Consider the following 16961-nt stretch of genomic DNA (forward strand, 5'->3'; position numbering starts at 1 on the left):
ATTCATTTATTTAAGTAGAAATTTCATCTTACTTTGGTAAACATGCAACTAAAAATGTAGTTGAAAATTAATCTTCTTTGCTTAAAGATTCAATTATTTTGTTCACAAATTTTGGTTAAATTACTTTTTTCAGTAAATATTTTTTAGTTAAAGATTTATATTTGTCGTTGAAAATTCATCCCTGATGTTGAAAATTAGACTATTTTGTTGAAAACTGATATTTTTTAATTGAAAATGTAACTGTGTGCGTAAAAGTTAAACTACTTTGTTAAAAATGTATTTTTTTGAATGAAGGTTCATCTTTGGCTGGAAATTTAATTATTTTTTTCAAAATGCAAGTACTGTCGAAAAGTAATATTTTACGATAAAGTGTAATTTTTTAATTGAAAATAAATCAATTAAAAAATTTGTTTTTAAAATATTATTTTATTTCGTTGATAAAAGATCCTATGTTGAAAATATCACAAGATTAAAATGTTGTTATTTGAATGTTAATGGCCAGAGAAAACGAAAAATTGGTCAAGGAAAAATCCGGGAACTTTGTAAATTAAGTTTTCACATAAAACTTCATTATATCATTGTTAAATTCCCTAAATTTATTGAAAATTCATAATTTAAAAAAGTAAATAAAATGATTTATAAATGAACCATAAAAACCTTATCCTAATTATATTATGACCGGAATTAGTTCTAAAGGTATAAATTGCTTATTTTCTTGTCTTTTAATGCTACATATATAAACCTTTCGTAAATAATTATTATATATGTATAAATATTTATATAAGTGTTTAGCTGCAAACAAGTATTATCCTAAATGCAAAGATTTCCGTTAGTGTTAAGTCCCATATCTTATTATTTCTCTAAAACATAAATTACGTACAGTGAGAGAGGGGGGGGGGGTAGAAAATTTTTATTCTTACAGAGGTACCTTAATTTAAAACATGTATCGACATTCGAGGTAGAACTAAAATAAAATAAAAAAATATTATAGTTATACATACGAGAAGAAAATATGCACTCTCCTTCGGCTCGTATTGGAAACATACATGAGTCGTAAAAAGTCCCCCCTTCCCCTTGGTGCATCGTATATACTATATACGATATTTTTGATAACAAAATGATGTATGATTTTAGACTCGATTGGGATGAAGGTAGGGTTTCTGATCATATGAATATGTGAGTGAAAATATCTGAAAATTTTATTATTAAGGTCAAAATATGATAAAACTATAAAAATATTTTTTTTCTATTTATTTCAGTAAATTATAAAACTTTACAAAAAAGTTTTGAGTAAAAGTTGCAGGTCTTTTAAAAATACACATTTGATGTGGCACACATTTTTTCTTAATTGCCATTATTATTCCAGAAAAGAAGGAAAATTATAGTAAAAAGTGTAGAGTTCTGAAATGGAACGACTTGCGGCACTCCTGTGATTACTAATTCGAAAGACACCTCTGTGACTGTTCACAGAACTAATTTAAGTTGCTCTCCTACCTCTTTCCAATCTCTCGTGGGAGGGCATGGAAACCCTGTGACTGTTCACTAAAATAATTTAAGTCACAACTCTACCCTTTTCCAATCTCTTGTAGGATGGCAAGGCACCACAGAGATTGACCACAGAAATGATTTAAGTCACAACTCTAACCCTTTCCAATGTCCCGTGGGGGAGGCAACCTTGTGACTGGTTACAGAAATAATTTAAGTCACACACCTTTTCAATGTCTCAGGGGAGGGGGAGCTATTTTTTACAAATTAGAGTAATCTAAATCTGGATGAGTGAAGTGTGGGATAGTAATTGATCTATTAGTGAAAAATTCTACTAATTATTAGTGGCATTTCACTATTGCTTTTTATAGTAGTTTTGATCTTTACACCAATTTTTAGTAAAAAATGTTGCTTCTTTTATGGTCAATTTTTGTAAAAATAATTTTTTTTAAGTATGAAAAATTTCCAAAGGAAAGTTTTTTTCTTTGAATAGTTTGATAAGAAGTTCTTAAATTTGTCAATATTTGGACCTGTTTTTTAAAAAATATTTTCAAAAAAAAATTAATTTTCTTGTAAAATAATGATTTCCTTTTCTATAAAGTACGTATAAAAAGCAATTTGCTTTTAAATATTCATAAATTTGCACCTCAAATAGATGAAGAATCGTGTTGATGGGGGTAAATAGGGGTGTGATAAAGAGAAAAATGAGCATGAAAAACAAATTAGTTATTAATTTTTCTTACGATATTAATATTATATTTCTTATTATTTGTGGAAAAAGTTGTTTGTCGTTATTTATTGCTTTAATTAATTATTTTTAATGAAACATAGATGTTTTTTAGATAAATATATTTGGATTATTGTATCATCTGGTCTTTTGATTTAAATTTTTTCCTACTTAAACCTTTTGTTGCATTTTTTAAGGAATAAAGGAGATAATATATTTTTATTGAATAACCATTATATTTATTCTCGAAAATTTTACATTTTTATTATTTTTAAGGATAAACAATGACAGGGTAATTCAAAATCAGACTTAGGGGAAGAGAGCGATATCCGTTTTTTCTTTTTCATTGTGAAATACGAAAATCTGTCAACATTTCGTGGTTTCTGGGAGAGTTTATTAAACCTCAGTTTTCTGATTATAATTTTAGTACATAAGAATACTTGACAAATAAAATTTTTAAATATACATTTATACGAACAAGTAATTTTAAAATCAAATTAGAAAACATAAAATTCAAAATAAGTCCTCAAATACGTCAGTTACTCAATATCACTGAACCTTTAGTCCATATGAATTTTTTTTACTTTCATAATATTCTTATGAATTACAAACCATCGAAGAATAAAATTGCACATATTTCTTGAAGCAAGGTTTTGTTAATTAAAGAGAGGGACGATCAAAAGTAGAAATTCCAAATAAATCTAGGTAAAATTTGAAACAAGAATCTTTTCAAATATTTGAAATATCAATGATACATAAATGTACAAGTTTGTAATTTCGTATCAGAAAACAATATGCATGAATATATCGATGGGTTTTACGAATAATAGACTATCGTTTCGTTACCGTTAAAAATTACGCCAACTTCATTTTCTATGAAATTTAGTAAACACGTAGAAGTGTTAAAAGAAGTAAAAATCTTTTTAAATTTTTGGGTTTGAAAGTTATAGGAGCCTAAATTACATTAAAATTTGTAATACAAAATACTGCAATTTTGAATTCGCAAGAAATGTTTCGACAAATAATATATTATTTATTCCGTCTGAAAACTTAGCTAAATGAAGTTAGCCTAGTTCCACGAAGTAGTATACTACTTCTTGCGTGGTTCTTATCTGTAGCGGAAAGATAGCCTAATATTCGTAGAACAGATCGATATTTTCATTGCGAATGAGTAACTCATTTTACAAGATTTCAATCAGTGAATATCTACCGGAAGGCAGTCCAAAATTCACTAAAATTTCAGTTCCATTACAGAAATTTCAGAAAACTTTCCTTTACTGAGAAATTATATGTGAAAACAGAAATATCTTAACTTTTCACTGATTTTCAGTGTTTTTTTTTCACTAATTAGAATCTTTCAAGATTAATCAGACTGATTCTCAAAGAATGCCATTTTGATTCAAATGTATAAAATTTCAACTCCATGTAAGTTTTAAAAAAATCGTAACGAACCTTATACTTTCTTCATAAAAATAGTAACAGATTAATGTATGAACAACAATATAGCGCAAAATATTGTTTTAACAAATGTCGATCTAAGCAGACGAAGAGTTCTTCCTTTTGAATCAGTACGCATGGGTACTGAATTAAATCAGCAAGGGTGTTCCTTTTGTAATATTTCCATTATTTAAAATCGATCTCTCTAAATTCAAGTTAATAAAAACATTAAGGAATTTCCCCGTTTTCACTGAATACTCATTCAAATTTACTTATTAATGAGGCCGTGGCTACGCGTACCGAAATACAAATACTCGAATTTTTTCGATAAGAATAGGAGAAGCTGGAAAAGGAGCTATTCGTTCAGAAATATCGGTACAAATAGCCGGATTTTTACGGTCACTCCCTATTAATGAATGGAAAGTAATTTTAAATTTGGAAATAAAAGATATGCAAATTGGTTTCAAATTATGATTTGATTACTTTTAAATTAATGAATATTCCACGAATCTATGATTAACATTAAATTTCTGATTGTACTTTAATATTAAAATGATAAATTATTTACATAATTTTTTAATCGTAATTTTTAAATTATTTAAATTTTATTTGTTCAAAAAAATTTATTTATTTATATATTTATTATTTATATCTAAATGCTTTAAACAAAATCAAATGAAATAACAAATTCAAATCCCAGAACTTTTTTAAAAATTAGGAGATACCGAAAACATTAACCGTTTAGAAATGGAATAGTTTCATTTTACTTATTATACAACTGAAAGTTCGAACAAAAATTTAAGTTTGAGAACATTATTTTTAAAATCTGAACATGGAAAGCTTACAGATTTAATAATTACATATTTATCTACTAACATATGACTATAAAGTAAAATGCAAATTCTTGAACCAAATATGTTGTTTTCATTGGATGCATTCATTTTCAGGCAAAGCAGGCCTCCTGGATGGCCAGAGTTTGTAGTCCCAAAATAAAGACAAAGTGAAAACCGTATCTGCTTGGTCTGAAATTTATAATGACTCAAGTGAAACTCACGAATTTGATCAGAGCTGAAGTATTTACTTCTAATTTTAGTGTTATCAGGGTTTTTTATGCTCATAGATGATTGCTACATACTTTAAAATTAATCATTCTTGATAATTTTTTGTTGAAAATGAATCATAATGTTAGGCACAATTCGAGGAAAATTGTATACGTACAATAAAGTTTTACCTTTTGGGGCTTTTTGAAAATTATGTCACATTTTCAGGAGAGGAGGGCAAGTTTTCGAATTATTTTTGACGTAGGAGGGACAGGGGTAACACAGAATATTTAATAGAACAACATAAGAAAATCGAACCATTTTTTGTTCAAAGTTAAATCATTTCAATTGCAAGGTCTATTATTATATTTTGTATTGTACATTAATCAGGTTTAGTCGGAAATTCAACAATTTCGTTAGAAATTATGTATTTTATTGTAAATTCGAATTTTTTATCTAGGATTAATTGTTTTTAGTCAGGAATTCAACAAATTTAGTTGTAAATTGATGTGTTTTATTGTGAATTCCAATTTTTGATTAAAAATTAATCTTCTCAATTGCAAACTTAACTGCTTGAATGGAAGTTCAACTTTGAACATTTGGATGCAAATTCGTCCTTTTTTGGTTGAAAAATAAATTTGTATAGAAAAATTTAATTACATATTCCGTTATAGATTAAATTTTATCTTTTTTAGTTGTAAGTTCAACTATTCGGTTAAAAATTAAATTTTTTATTGAAAATTCAAATGTTTTGTATAAAAATCATATTTTTGGATCTAAAGTTCAACTGTTTTGTTGAATTTTTGTTTGTGCTGAAAATTTTAGTATTTTCGTAGAAAACTCGACTATTTGGTTGAAAATTCAACTGTTTTCTAGAGAATTCACCCTTTTAGTTTGAAAATTAATTTCTTTTAATAATGAATTAATATTTTTTGGTTAAAAATGCAACTGTTTGGTCAAAAACTAAACTTTGTTGGTTGAGGATTGAACTTTTGTATTGAAATTTCGTATTTTTTGGTTGTATTGGACAGTTTACATTTAAAAGAAAAATATTTTTTAGTTTTACTATCAACTGTTATTTTTTTTTTCATCTTTCTGGTTAAATTCGACTGTTTTTGATTTAAAATTAAAATATTTTTTGGTTGAAATTTCAGCTATTACATTTTTCGTTGAAAATTAATCTTTTTTTATTATTTTGTGGAGAATGTTGTTGTTTTGTTGAATATTCTATTATTTTGGTAGAAAATTCAACTATTTGGTTTAAAATTCGTGCCTTGGGATTGGAAATTCATCTCATCAACCATAATTTCACATTTAAAAAGGATAATAAAATAATGATAATAATCTCTTTTTATATTCCAATAAAGTTTGACACTATAAGTATCGATATAAAAAAAATGAATATCACATACGAAGAAAAAGAAAAAATATACTGAATAACTGATCACTATAACTAACGTCACATCAATAATAAATTCTCCCACGCATGCCAGTTTTTTCCACATTTAAAAATTAATCTAAAAAAATATTTAAACCTAAACCGCCTGCATCAGCTGTGCAGTAAATTTCGAATCGAGAATAGTCCTGATGTTAAGGCATTTTGAGCGCCGATATGACTCTGATGGGTGACCATCTATGATTCTATAAGACATACGACCAGCTTGTGTATTCGCTGCCTTTTAACTCGGGAGGTGATTTTTTACAGTTTTCCTCTCCCCTGGCCAAACGTCCAGAAAAATGCGAGTAATTTGCGTCTGGCGGCATATGTATTCATGGCGAATGACTTAAATGATACTAGAGAATGGCATTTTAGTAGCGAGGGTGGCCCGTGTATTACAAGAAGCAGTAATTATTGTCCGTATTCGAGGCTCATGCAAATTCTTTATTAGCAGAAAGACTGACATAAATTGAACATGTCCCTCATATTCGAAATTTCTCTTTTATTCAGAAGTTCGATTTCCATGATTCCCATTCATTCTTAAATATTTAGTCATATTATTTTGCTACGCCTTTCACAATGTGGAAAGTACACTATTGGAAATCCCGATTACAATTTAATTAATTTGATTTAAATGATTCTAATGAAATAAGTTTTTTAATTAATTCTCAACTGAACAGGATTAAAATTAGAGTTTTTAAAGTTTTTGAAATGTTTCTTCTTAATTTAACTCTATAATCATAAATGAAACTATGTACCTAATATACTGACTTAAGGGGTTACACCACTTTAGAATTTTCGGTAAATTGAAATTTATTTATTTTTTTTTGCTTAAAAGGTGAAAAAATGTCTAAATGACCAAATTTTCAATTCTGCTGCGGTACGCCTTTCAGGTATGCCCCGGTGATTTTAGAGTGCTTGAAACTTTAAACGCGTTTTTCTCGAAACAACTTTTTTTTGAACTGACCGGAAACATAACTCGAACAAATCCTCACCAATCGATTTAAAAATTTCAGAATATGTTCAAAATTTCTTTCTCCACCGACGTAGGTAGGATTTTTTTTATATTGCATAGTTTTTCTTTATAGACAATTTTGCAACGATTTTTTTCATGAAATTTTTAACTTTTTCTTCAAAAGTGCACCATGTCGCGAAAAATCAATATATCGAGAAAAATCTTACGTACGTCTCTTGCTGTTGTTCTATAGAACCGAAAAAATTTGATTTTTTATTCCAGGTCAAAAGTTGCGGGAGTTACGTGTCCGACCGTGGACATTAAAAAAAACAGACAGAGAAATGCTGCACAGCCACCATTTTGTCATGTACGAATTAAAAAAAAGCATGTACTTTTTCACAAGTATTATAAACCCCATTTTACAAAATTTCGATTGAGCTCTTCATTGAGCCAAAAAAAAATTCCAGAAATATGTCTATTTTTTGTGCTCTATAACAGTGGTGTAACCCCTTAAAATTATACTAGGCGTTTTGTAGCATATCACCCTGAATATTGCAATTTTATTACGTGAGTTACTTGCAGTACAACTCAGAAATAAATTTCATGGTCAATATCGTCGTTCCCGTTAGGCAACATGTGTTGATCGAAGAAATGCCCTGAAGCAAATATTTGCCGCTATAGACATGTAAACCTCAATCATATTTTATTATTCATTGGAAATACAATAGAATTTTATGAAAATTGAATTTACAATTTTTAAATGGTATCATTTGCCTGAAATAAAAACCAAACTCTAAGGCAAACCTTGTTAAGTTAAATACGAAAGTCACAATAGTGTATCGTTTAAAACATTCCACTTCATATTTGAAAGGAATTGGAATAATTGTTCAATGTTCTTTAAAAAAATTAAAAGCTGTCATGTTAATTTGCATAAACTTTTTTAAAAGTAAAAAAATTATTATTTAAATCCACAATAGACCGATTTCATATGAAATCGGATAGTCTGACCATGGTCAATTTACCCTTCGCTGAGCAGCATTGGTTTCAGTGTTCGGATTTTGGGGCTGACGGTGGGTGGGAACACATTCATTATAGCCCGCTCCGCTTTTGTTTGTTCACGCTTGAGAACTCGCCTGAGTGACAACCGTAGACCCCGCGGCCCCCGCGCAGCTCCAGTTATACCAGCCTTTGGCGCGGCGTCAATTCTCGGAAGGGCTATAGAAGGGAGTGCTATTCAAGAGTTTCACTGCATTCTCTCTCTGCACTCTCTACTATGCGTGTGCCCCAATGCCACATACTGCGTTTTAAATTTACTTGATTTATTTTTGTTTACATACCTGTAGTTCAAAAAGGTCTTTCCAATTTTTTACTGATTTTTATCAAACATTTTCTAAGAGATAATTCCTATTTAATTCACTGTTCTGGGAAAAAATCTTAATACCTGTGTAAATGGACGAATAATTGTTTTGGGTACTTGAAAACTTTCCAGTGACAAAAGTGCACTAGGTAGAAAATCTCTAAGATCCAGGAAACAAAATTGGAAATACGGAAAATACAAGCCCCAGGAGTCAAAATTGGAATTACAGAAAATTTTAAAAATTTGGTTTTTAATCGAATTATTTTCTTCGCTTGTAATTTTCATTTTTTTAACATGTGTAGAATTTTTAAGCATAAAAATATACCATAAGAAATTTTGAAAATGCTTTTGAATTTTGAACACATTTTGAAACTTAAATTAAAAGATTCCATCAGAACAGAATGTCAGCATTTCTGGTGTTTTTATATCCTGAAAAATGCCATACATGTTCGAAACAATTTAAAACCACAAGGGATGAAATTAATTCTACTAAAGACCAAATTCAAAGTTTTAAAAATTTGCTATAATTCTAATTTCAAATCCTGCGTCTTGTCCAATTTTTCTAATTTTTGCTATGATAAAAAAGCCTAAAGAAAAATGTTTAAACCATACGTTACAAAGATAATTTCATTAAATACCAAAATACCGAAAAAATTATTCTCCTATTTATACAGGCGCTAAGAACATTTAAAAACTCTGGAAGTAAGAAATTATCATTTCTTATTGAGCGAGGGTAATTAAGCTTCATGTCCATCGATTCTAAATTGATCATAATTTTTTAGGAGCCCATTACGCTATTTTTTCCCTTGTAGCGATTACGAATTATACATTTTATATTTTTGTACCCATCCCATTCGCCATGGGATTAGACTGTCCGATTTCATATACAATCAGGCACACTTTTAAAATCTAAATTCAAATGATCTTGAACTTCGAGATTAAATTCACCAAACGGAAACTTCAAGTGACAAATTTTCTGTTCTTTTCTCACTTTCTGTCACTAATCTCAAAAGTCATAATATTCTTATTACAATAATATCATGTCCACCTATTTGTAGAGCCGCGAAAGTAACTCAAGTATAATTTATACTGGCTTATTTTACAATTGATAAATAAATCTTTTCTCCATGATGAAATATAAAATTCAGAAAATGAGCACTGCTTTACTTAAAGTTATAAGCCTAAATTAATTTTGAGATAAAAAGACCCTTTTTCCTCAATTCCTTCTTATAAAAATGGGAATTAAAGGGCAGGATGCGATATCCTGTAGAGGAGGTCTGGGTCTCCACAAGACTCGTGGGGAAAGACGAATTCAGGAAATGGAAAGGCATCTCAAATGTATGAGGGATAAATTATGTATCCTTGAAACTATGCTACCAAGATCACTAACCAATAGGAAAATTCAAGAGGGTGAGCCAGAAACTGATGGCCAAGAAGGTACCTGGTACTTATCCAAAACGCAGTAGTTTTATTGATTCAAAATGATATTTCCATTAGAAATTTAATGTCATATTTGTTTTATATTTATTTAAAAAATATTTTGTAGATAATTGCGAGGGTGGTTGTTCCAATTTGAATGGGGGAAAAGAAGACGAAGAACAAACGTGTTTTTTGAAGTCTTTGGCAATAAAAGAGAACAAGCTTAGAGAAGAGATTTTCCATATGGAATGCAAGGAAAAAACATATCTAAAGGCTTTGTCTAAGGTAAAAGTCAATCAGTGTGACAAAGAGGAAATTAAAAAACCAGAAGACGATAATCTGCCTGATCTTTCTCGATCTGATGATCATTCTCCGAGGTCTCGGAAAGGTGAAAGTGGCGTAAAAGAGAAAATTTCACAATTGGAAGAGTACAGCAAAAAACTTTGCCAATGTCTCAGGAGTATTCAAAACAATCGAATGGAATGGTATGAGGAAGCTGAATATTTATCAAAGGAACTTAATGTGTTTGAAGATGACCGAGGATTGGTAGGTTAATTGGAAAATATTATTAATTATTTATTAGAGTGACGACCATTTAGAAATTTATTATGAAAACAATTTTTAAATATTATGTTTTAAACATTTTTTAAACAATATTAATGAATTAATTCATTTATATAATTCGAAACAGGTGTTAAATATTATACTTTCTAAGTCGAAGCGCTGTAAATTAAGCAATTTTATTTTTGATTGAAGAATCACAAACTTGAATGATTTCAGATTAAAATTTTTAAACTAGGACTATGTCAAAAAGTTGAAAATTGAATATTTTATGATTCAAATTTGGTAAATTAGCTTATTCAAAAATGAAAGTAATTAAAATTATATAATTTATATCAAAAAGCGTTCAAAATTAAATAATTGTAAATTGGAAATATTTGAACCTGAATCATTATAAATTCAAAGCGATTAAAATTTGATCATTTAATATTGAAATATAAATTGAATCTTTCAAAGCAAAAGCTTCTGAAATTCTGGAATTTTAAATTCTTATTACATAATAAAATTATAATTTAATATTGAAACTCATTAGACAAATTTTTCTAAAATCAAAAAATAAATTAACTCAGCCTAAAAAAACATTCAAAATAAATATAAATTTTAAAATTGAAACATTAAAATGAAAAAATTTCTAGTCCCGAACGTTAAAACTTAACGAATGCGAATTTAATTTAAAACTGAAAATTTGTAATTACTAAAAATTGTGATATTAAACTTGTTTATGCTCAAAACCTTTAAAATTTCATTTATTTGAAGCAAATCTAAATAATTTAATGGTTAATAATTTTTTAATTACTAATTATATTTTTCAAAATTCAACCACTACAATTTTAATTTCGAAATTAAAACCTATGAAAGGAAACAATTAAAAATGCAGCCTTCGACATCAAAATTCAGAACTCTAAAATTGTAACAATTTAAAATTACCCAAATTATTAAATTACTGATTTATCAATTAAAAATGGTTTATTTTTTATCTTTTTTGATTTTGAACTCAATTTTTATTTCCTAATTTCAAATCTTACTTTAGAATTATTATTCATTCTTGAAATTGTACAGTTTTAAGCTTTTCAGTTCGAAATTGATTTAAATTTACATATAAAATTATTAAATTCAAAAGTTGACTATTAAGGATTTTAATATGAATTTTTAAAAGATTTAATAGTGGAATTATTCCGAAGTTTTGAATATTTGGATTTGAAACTACAAAATTGTGAAATTTAACATTCGAAACCACAAAAATTATTCTAAAAACTAATTTAAGAAAAAACTGTAAATTCAATGCCTCAATGTTTATACTGATTTAAAGCTGCGCATTCAAATCTATAATTTTTCACTAAAATTATAGACAATATAAAGACCATAAATATATTATTAATAAGTATCATATCGTGTAGTATCAAGTGACATTCAAAACGACTGAATAGATTTTTTTTACTAAAAAATATAATTTCTCACAACAAAAATCACCCGGTGCAAGTTTCTCCCGGTTCCCTCTGGTGGATGGCCACCCTGATTACGTTCTGCAGGGAAAAATTGCAATCCTTAATTATTGCATTTTGAAAGCAATTTTTCAATTCAGGAAGAATTTTGGGGATTTTACAAACCTGAACGGAATAAGGAAAAAGGAGATGATTGCCCTTGTGGAGAGCCAGCGAAAGTAAGAAATTCGATCAATAATTTGTCAACATTATTTTAAATACTTTTAAATTTTAATCATTTAAAATGTATACAGTAGTTTGAAATTTGAAAGCTTTAATGAGAATACACATTTTTTAGTGAAGATATTTGAAATTTAGTACTGAGGATTAAAATATTTAGAATTGGACTTTTTAAAGTAAAACTTTCATTTTGAGCAAATAATTTCTAAACTGAAACGTTGTTGCTTATATTACAACTGGAGGTGTTATTCTAGTTTAAATTTTTAATTTCAGATTCAAGCTTTTAATTGATGAACAATAGTATTTTTTAAGTATTAAATATCGAAAACTTTCAACTTTTAAATACATAAAATTCATGTTTTTTTTTTTTTTTTAATTAGAAGAACTTTTAATTTTAAACTTTTTGCATGCATAATGTTAACGAAGAACAATTTCGAATTTTTATGATTTTCAATCGAACAATTTTTGAAGTAGAATCGTAATAATTGGAAGAATAAGAAAGGTTCAAAATGGAAACGTTTTTACTTGGATCCAGCAAAAGTTAGAAAATTTCAAAATTAATATTTAAAAGTGAATTTGAAAGTTTTCAAAATTAAACCAAATCTAAAATGTCGGGGTTTATAAATTGAAAAAATTAACCAACTGAAGGCTTGACAAGGCACAGATGACAAATTTAATATGAAAATGATTCAAGCGATCTAAATTATTACGAATTCAAAGCAGTCCATTTTTTAATGTCCTTAAAATATTCCTAATTATGTTAGGTACAATTTTAAATGTCAAAGCTTAAAAGTTAAATCTCAAATGTCAAACAATTTCAATTCGGATGTTTTCGAAATGGAAAAATTACAAATTTTTGGAGTTGAAAGTTCAAGAATCTCGTTTTCGAAGCCCGAATAAAGGCAAAATGTCAAAAATTGAAGCAATTTAATTTAAAAATGAAATATGATTGAAAACTTTGAAAGTTAAGGAATTTCTAAAATTGTTACATTTTTAAAGCTTTCAATTCACTTAAAACGTTCAATTCAGAATATTGTAAATTAAAAAATAGTAAATAAGCCCAGATAAGCAACTGTAATTATAATTACCTTTACCCTAATAATTCTTACCCTAATTAAAAAGTTCGGTTCCATGATAAATTTTTAAATTTTATAATATGATATTCAAGGTTATTTTTTATACTTCTTTGTAGAATTTTCGAATATTGATGATCTTAAATAAAACATTGCTCAATTTTTCAAGATTTTATGTACCTTCAAATTGTACAACATTAAATGTTTTAGTTCAAATTATTTAAATTTGGAATATTTTTATTTCTTAATTTTCAATGCTTCATTGCGACAATTTTAATTTTTAAGGTTTTGAAAACCATTATTTTTGAAATTGTAAGAAATACTAAAACTTGTATATTTTTACTGAATTTGTTGTACTCTAAAGCCTCGCAACAATAATTTTAGGATAGCTCTACATCTTTTGCAGCTTCTACACGGAGAAGCTCTTGGTCGTAAAATTTGACATAATATTGATATTTACAAAAGTTCGATGGTAATCTAGGATATAGCCAAGAAAATAGTATTATTGCCGTAGCCATAGGAAGAAATACATTTTTCATTTCATTTATAAATATACTACAAACATAATAATTGCCATTTATATAGTGAAATTATAGTGAAAAAAGTGATATTCAAAAATTAAATGATAAAACGGTAATTGCAATAACTAGCAGTTAAAATAACATAAGTAGCAAAACAGGTAAGAAAAATTACCATTTTTAATGGGAAGGTGCAATGAAAGGAAAAGCAATTGAATGTAGTGCCTCGCGATTCAGTAGCAAATTACGTCATTACACGCGCCGAAGTTCATGAGGATGATAAAATTCCTAAACCTTATAATTTGTTTTATCACAGGCAAATATCTCCGTTCTGCTGCCCCGGAGACCCGGTTCAATTCCGGCCAGGGCTGATTTCTTCTAACAAGGTTTTTTCTCTTTCAGCTTAGAATAAAATGTAAATATCTAAATGAATGTTTAATGTTACAAAATGTATAGTGCGTGAATTAAATGCAAATTTATTTTTATTTTGCTCTTTCGAAAATGGGAATTTTTCCTATTTTCTATGGGAAAAATTAGAAATGCGTAGAATGAACAAAGACAGAATGTCTTTACTACTCTGTTTTGTAAACTTCACAGTCTGTCCTAGGGATTATAGTAAGTTTCTTTTGGTATAGTTGCAATTATTTAATCATTTATTTTATACTTCAATATACATAGTAACTTCAGAGTTTAATATTCACCAATAGTAATTCTTGCAATAGTGACTCTATATCCTGACTTGCTATTGTCGTTTTGTAAAAATAAATAATATACTATTAAATTTTATAACTGAAAGTTTCTCTGTGTATTTATAATGTCTAGAGCTTTTTGATCCGATTGGAACGTTCTTTTTTTTAAAGAATGTTAACTGAATTTCAAAGAGATTTGTGAGACCCAATTTTTAAATTTTATCTTTATTTATTTCTAATTTAACAAGAAAATTGACATTAAAATTTTGTCTTTATAAACAATCAAATTTTCTTCAGTAGAAAATTAAAGAGACTTTATTTTTCAATTTTTTGTTTAGAATACATGTAAAAATAAGGTTTGGTTACCTATTTTTTTAAGCCCGATGTAATTTTTAATGTTATAAGCAAATTTAATAAACAAATGCATACCGTAGCCATTTCACGCTCTAAATACTTTGTGCCTTTGATCAAATTGATCAAAAGATTGTTGGCAATAAATAATGCATACAATGTCTTAATACCTCATAAGAACTGTTAACGATATAAATAAATTTGATAAACAAATTCAAATTTTCGTCAATTTTCATCGGCAGATTTTGTTTTTTTATCGGAATCAATTTTGAATGACTTCAGAAAATCCTTTCCTTATGCTACATAATCAACCAATAATAATTGTTTATTTTATAAACAAATTCACAACTTGACTATTTTTAAACAAATTATCAAAAGCTCTACACTACTTCATCAAGAAAAACTTATTGCTCCACTGTGCAGCTCAGCGGTCTTCATTGTAAATTGTAATAATTTAATAATTTAATTGTAAATGCTTAAAATTTAGAATTTTTTCATTATGTATGTTTTGATTTTTAGTTATTTTATTAATTCTTAAAATATTAAATTGTTAAGCTTCAAGGCTCAATTTTTCAAATTTGAATCACCGGCCATTTTTTCCGAGATTTGAGTGCTTTAATTATAAGCTGGAAGCATACAAAAATGAATTTCAAATTTCAAATTTCAAATTCAATGAAATAGAAGAAATATTCTCGTAGAATTTTTCTTTTAAAATTCCTAGTGCAATAGTTGTACCATCTGCACCTGTTCTGAATGGGAAGAAGATTTGAAAATAGGTCTAAAAGAAAATCCGAAAGAAGTGAAAGAACCAAAATTTATAGATGAGCAGACAGCGAAGAAAAAAAGTAATTGTGATTGTAATTGTAATTCTTCGGATTCTAAGAGTTCCAAATCTTTTGAAATCAATGATATTTACAAGTATGACATTAATAAATATTTTACCTAATTAAGATTTTATTTCATTAGAGACCACATTCCATTTTTTGAATTGATAGTTGCAGTTTCTCGAAAATGCAGTCGGAAATGTCGATAGCAACGGCATCGATACCATCGACTGATGATCTGATGATTGGAGATGCAAATGATAAAAAAAACTTTTGCTGCCTCTGTAACCCTGAAGATGATTGTCAGAAATTTTGCGAGATCTGTTTGTGTGAATGGGAACAGAAACATCGGGAGAATCATAAGCTATATTTAGGTACAATAAAGAATCACAGACGTTGCTTTATGTCATAAGAACTTTTAAGGAACTTTAATTGATAGAGCAAAAAGTCCCAGATTTTTTAAATTGAAAACTGTCGCGCCTCAACTCTAATATGATAAATGATATAAAAAAAGGGAGATTATACATTTGGAAATTGATTCGCGTCGAAAATTATGCCAATGGCATTCTATTATGTAATGAGATCCTGAATTTTGTTCTTCAATTGTAAAGTACTCGATTAATTCTACATTTTTATATTTTATTTAATGCTATAATGTATCCATGGTCTAGTCGAGGCCAGGCGGGGTCTGGCGCCATCGGAGTACTTTTTTTGAATGTCTGGCGGCGCCAAGTCAATTTCGTGTCATACGGAAAATTTTTCGATTTACGGGCCATTCATAAACTACGGTATCAATTTTTTTATTTTTTTTATTCCCAACTCTCCCGGAAGTAACGTAGCCGTTGGCTACAGACGTATTCTAACTTTTTTAATTATTTTAAATAAAATGAATGTAGATAACATTTTGAATTCAATATGAAACACTTTAAATTCCTAAAATTTCTAGTCGAAGTATATTGCATTTTCAACAAAATAGTTGAATTTTCGGCCAAAAAAGGAATTTCTACCCAGGAAAATCAGTTTTCAATACAAAAATATGAATTTTCCAGAAAAAAAAATAATTCCAACTAAACAGTTACATTAACAGCACATAGATGAATTTTATAGTAAAATAGACGAGTTCTTCAAAAAGTAGTTAAAGATTTAATCAAAAAGTATAAATTTATAGCCAAAAAGACTAATTTTTTCGAAGACTGTTGAATTTTTTACAAAAAAGTTACTTTTCAACCAAGAAAGATAAGTTTTCAACCAAAAAGGACGACTTTGCTAACATAGAAGATGAATTTTCAATTAAAGAGGATTAATTTTTAACAATATACAACACACTTTTGCTTTCAGTACAGTGTCGGGGATTGCCTTCAAATAACCTTGGACTGATTTTGGGGGGATCGAAACGTAAACAGTGAGCGCCGCCTGATTCGTTTCC

At 28.0% G+C, this 16961-nt stretch overlaps 2 protein-coding genes across 2 annotated transcripts in view; one reads left to right on the top strand and one right to left on the bottom strand.

Moving 5' to 3' along the window:
* Window positions 1–16961, bottom strand: part of LOC117176711 — a 47962-nt gene that overhangs the window by 22553 nt on the left and 8448 nt on the right. The window lies entirely within an intron of this gene.
* LOC117176712 overlaps window positions 9413–16961 on the top strand; it is a 23163-nt gene continuing 15614 nt past the window's right edge. Inside the window, exons 1-5 of the mRNA XM_033366972.1 lie at window positions 9413–9876; window positions 9986–10404; window positions 12002–12079; window positions 15433–15629; window positions 15707–15909. Coding sequence (XP_033222863.1) covers window positions 9675–9876; window positions 9986–10404; window positions 12002–12079; window positions 15433–15629; window positions 15707–15909 — 1099 coding nt within the window. The 5' untranslated portion in view covers window positions 9413–9674. The remainder of the gene's footprint in view (window positions 9877–9985; window positions 10405–12001; window positions 12080–15432; window positions 15630–15706; window positions 15910–16961) is intronic.

Source organism: Belonocnema kinseyi, chromosome 7 (assembly GCF_010883055.1).
Source record: "Belonocnema kinseyi isolate 2016_QV_RU_SX_M_011 chromosome 7, B_treatae_v1, whole genome shotgun sequence".
NCBI classification, from domain to species: domain Eukaryota; kingdom Metazoa; phylum Arthropoda; class Insecta; order Hymenoptera; family Cynipidae; genus Belonocnema; species Belonocnema kinseyi.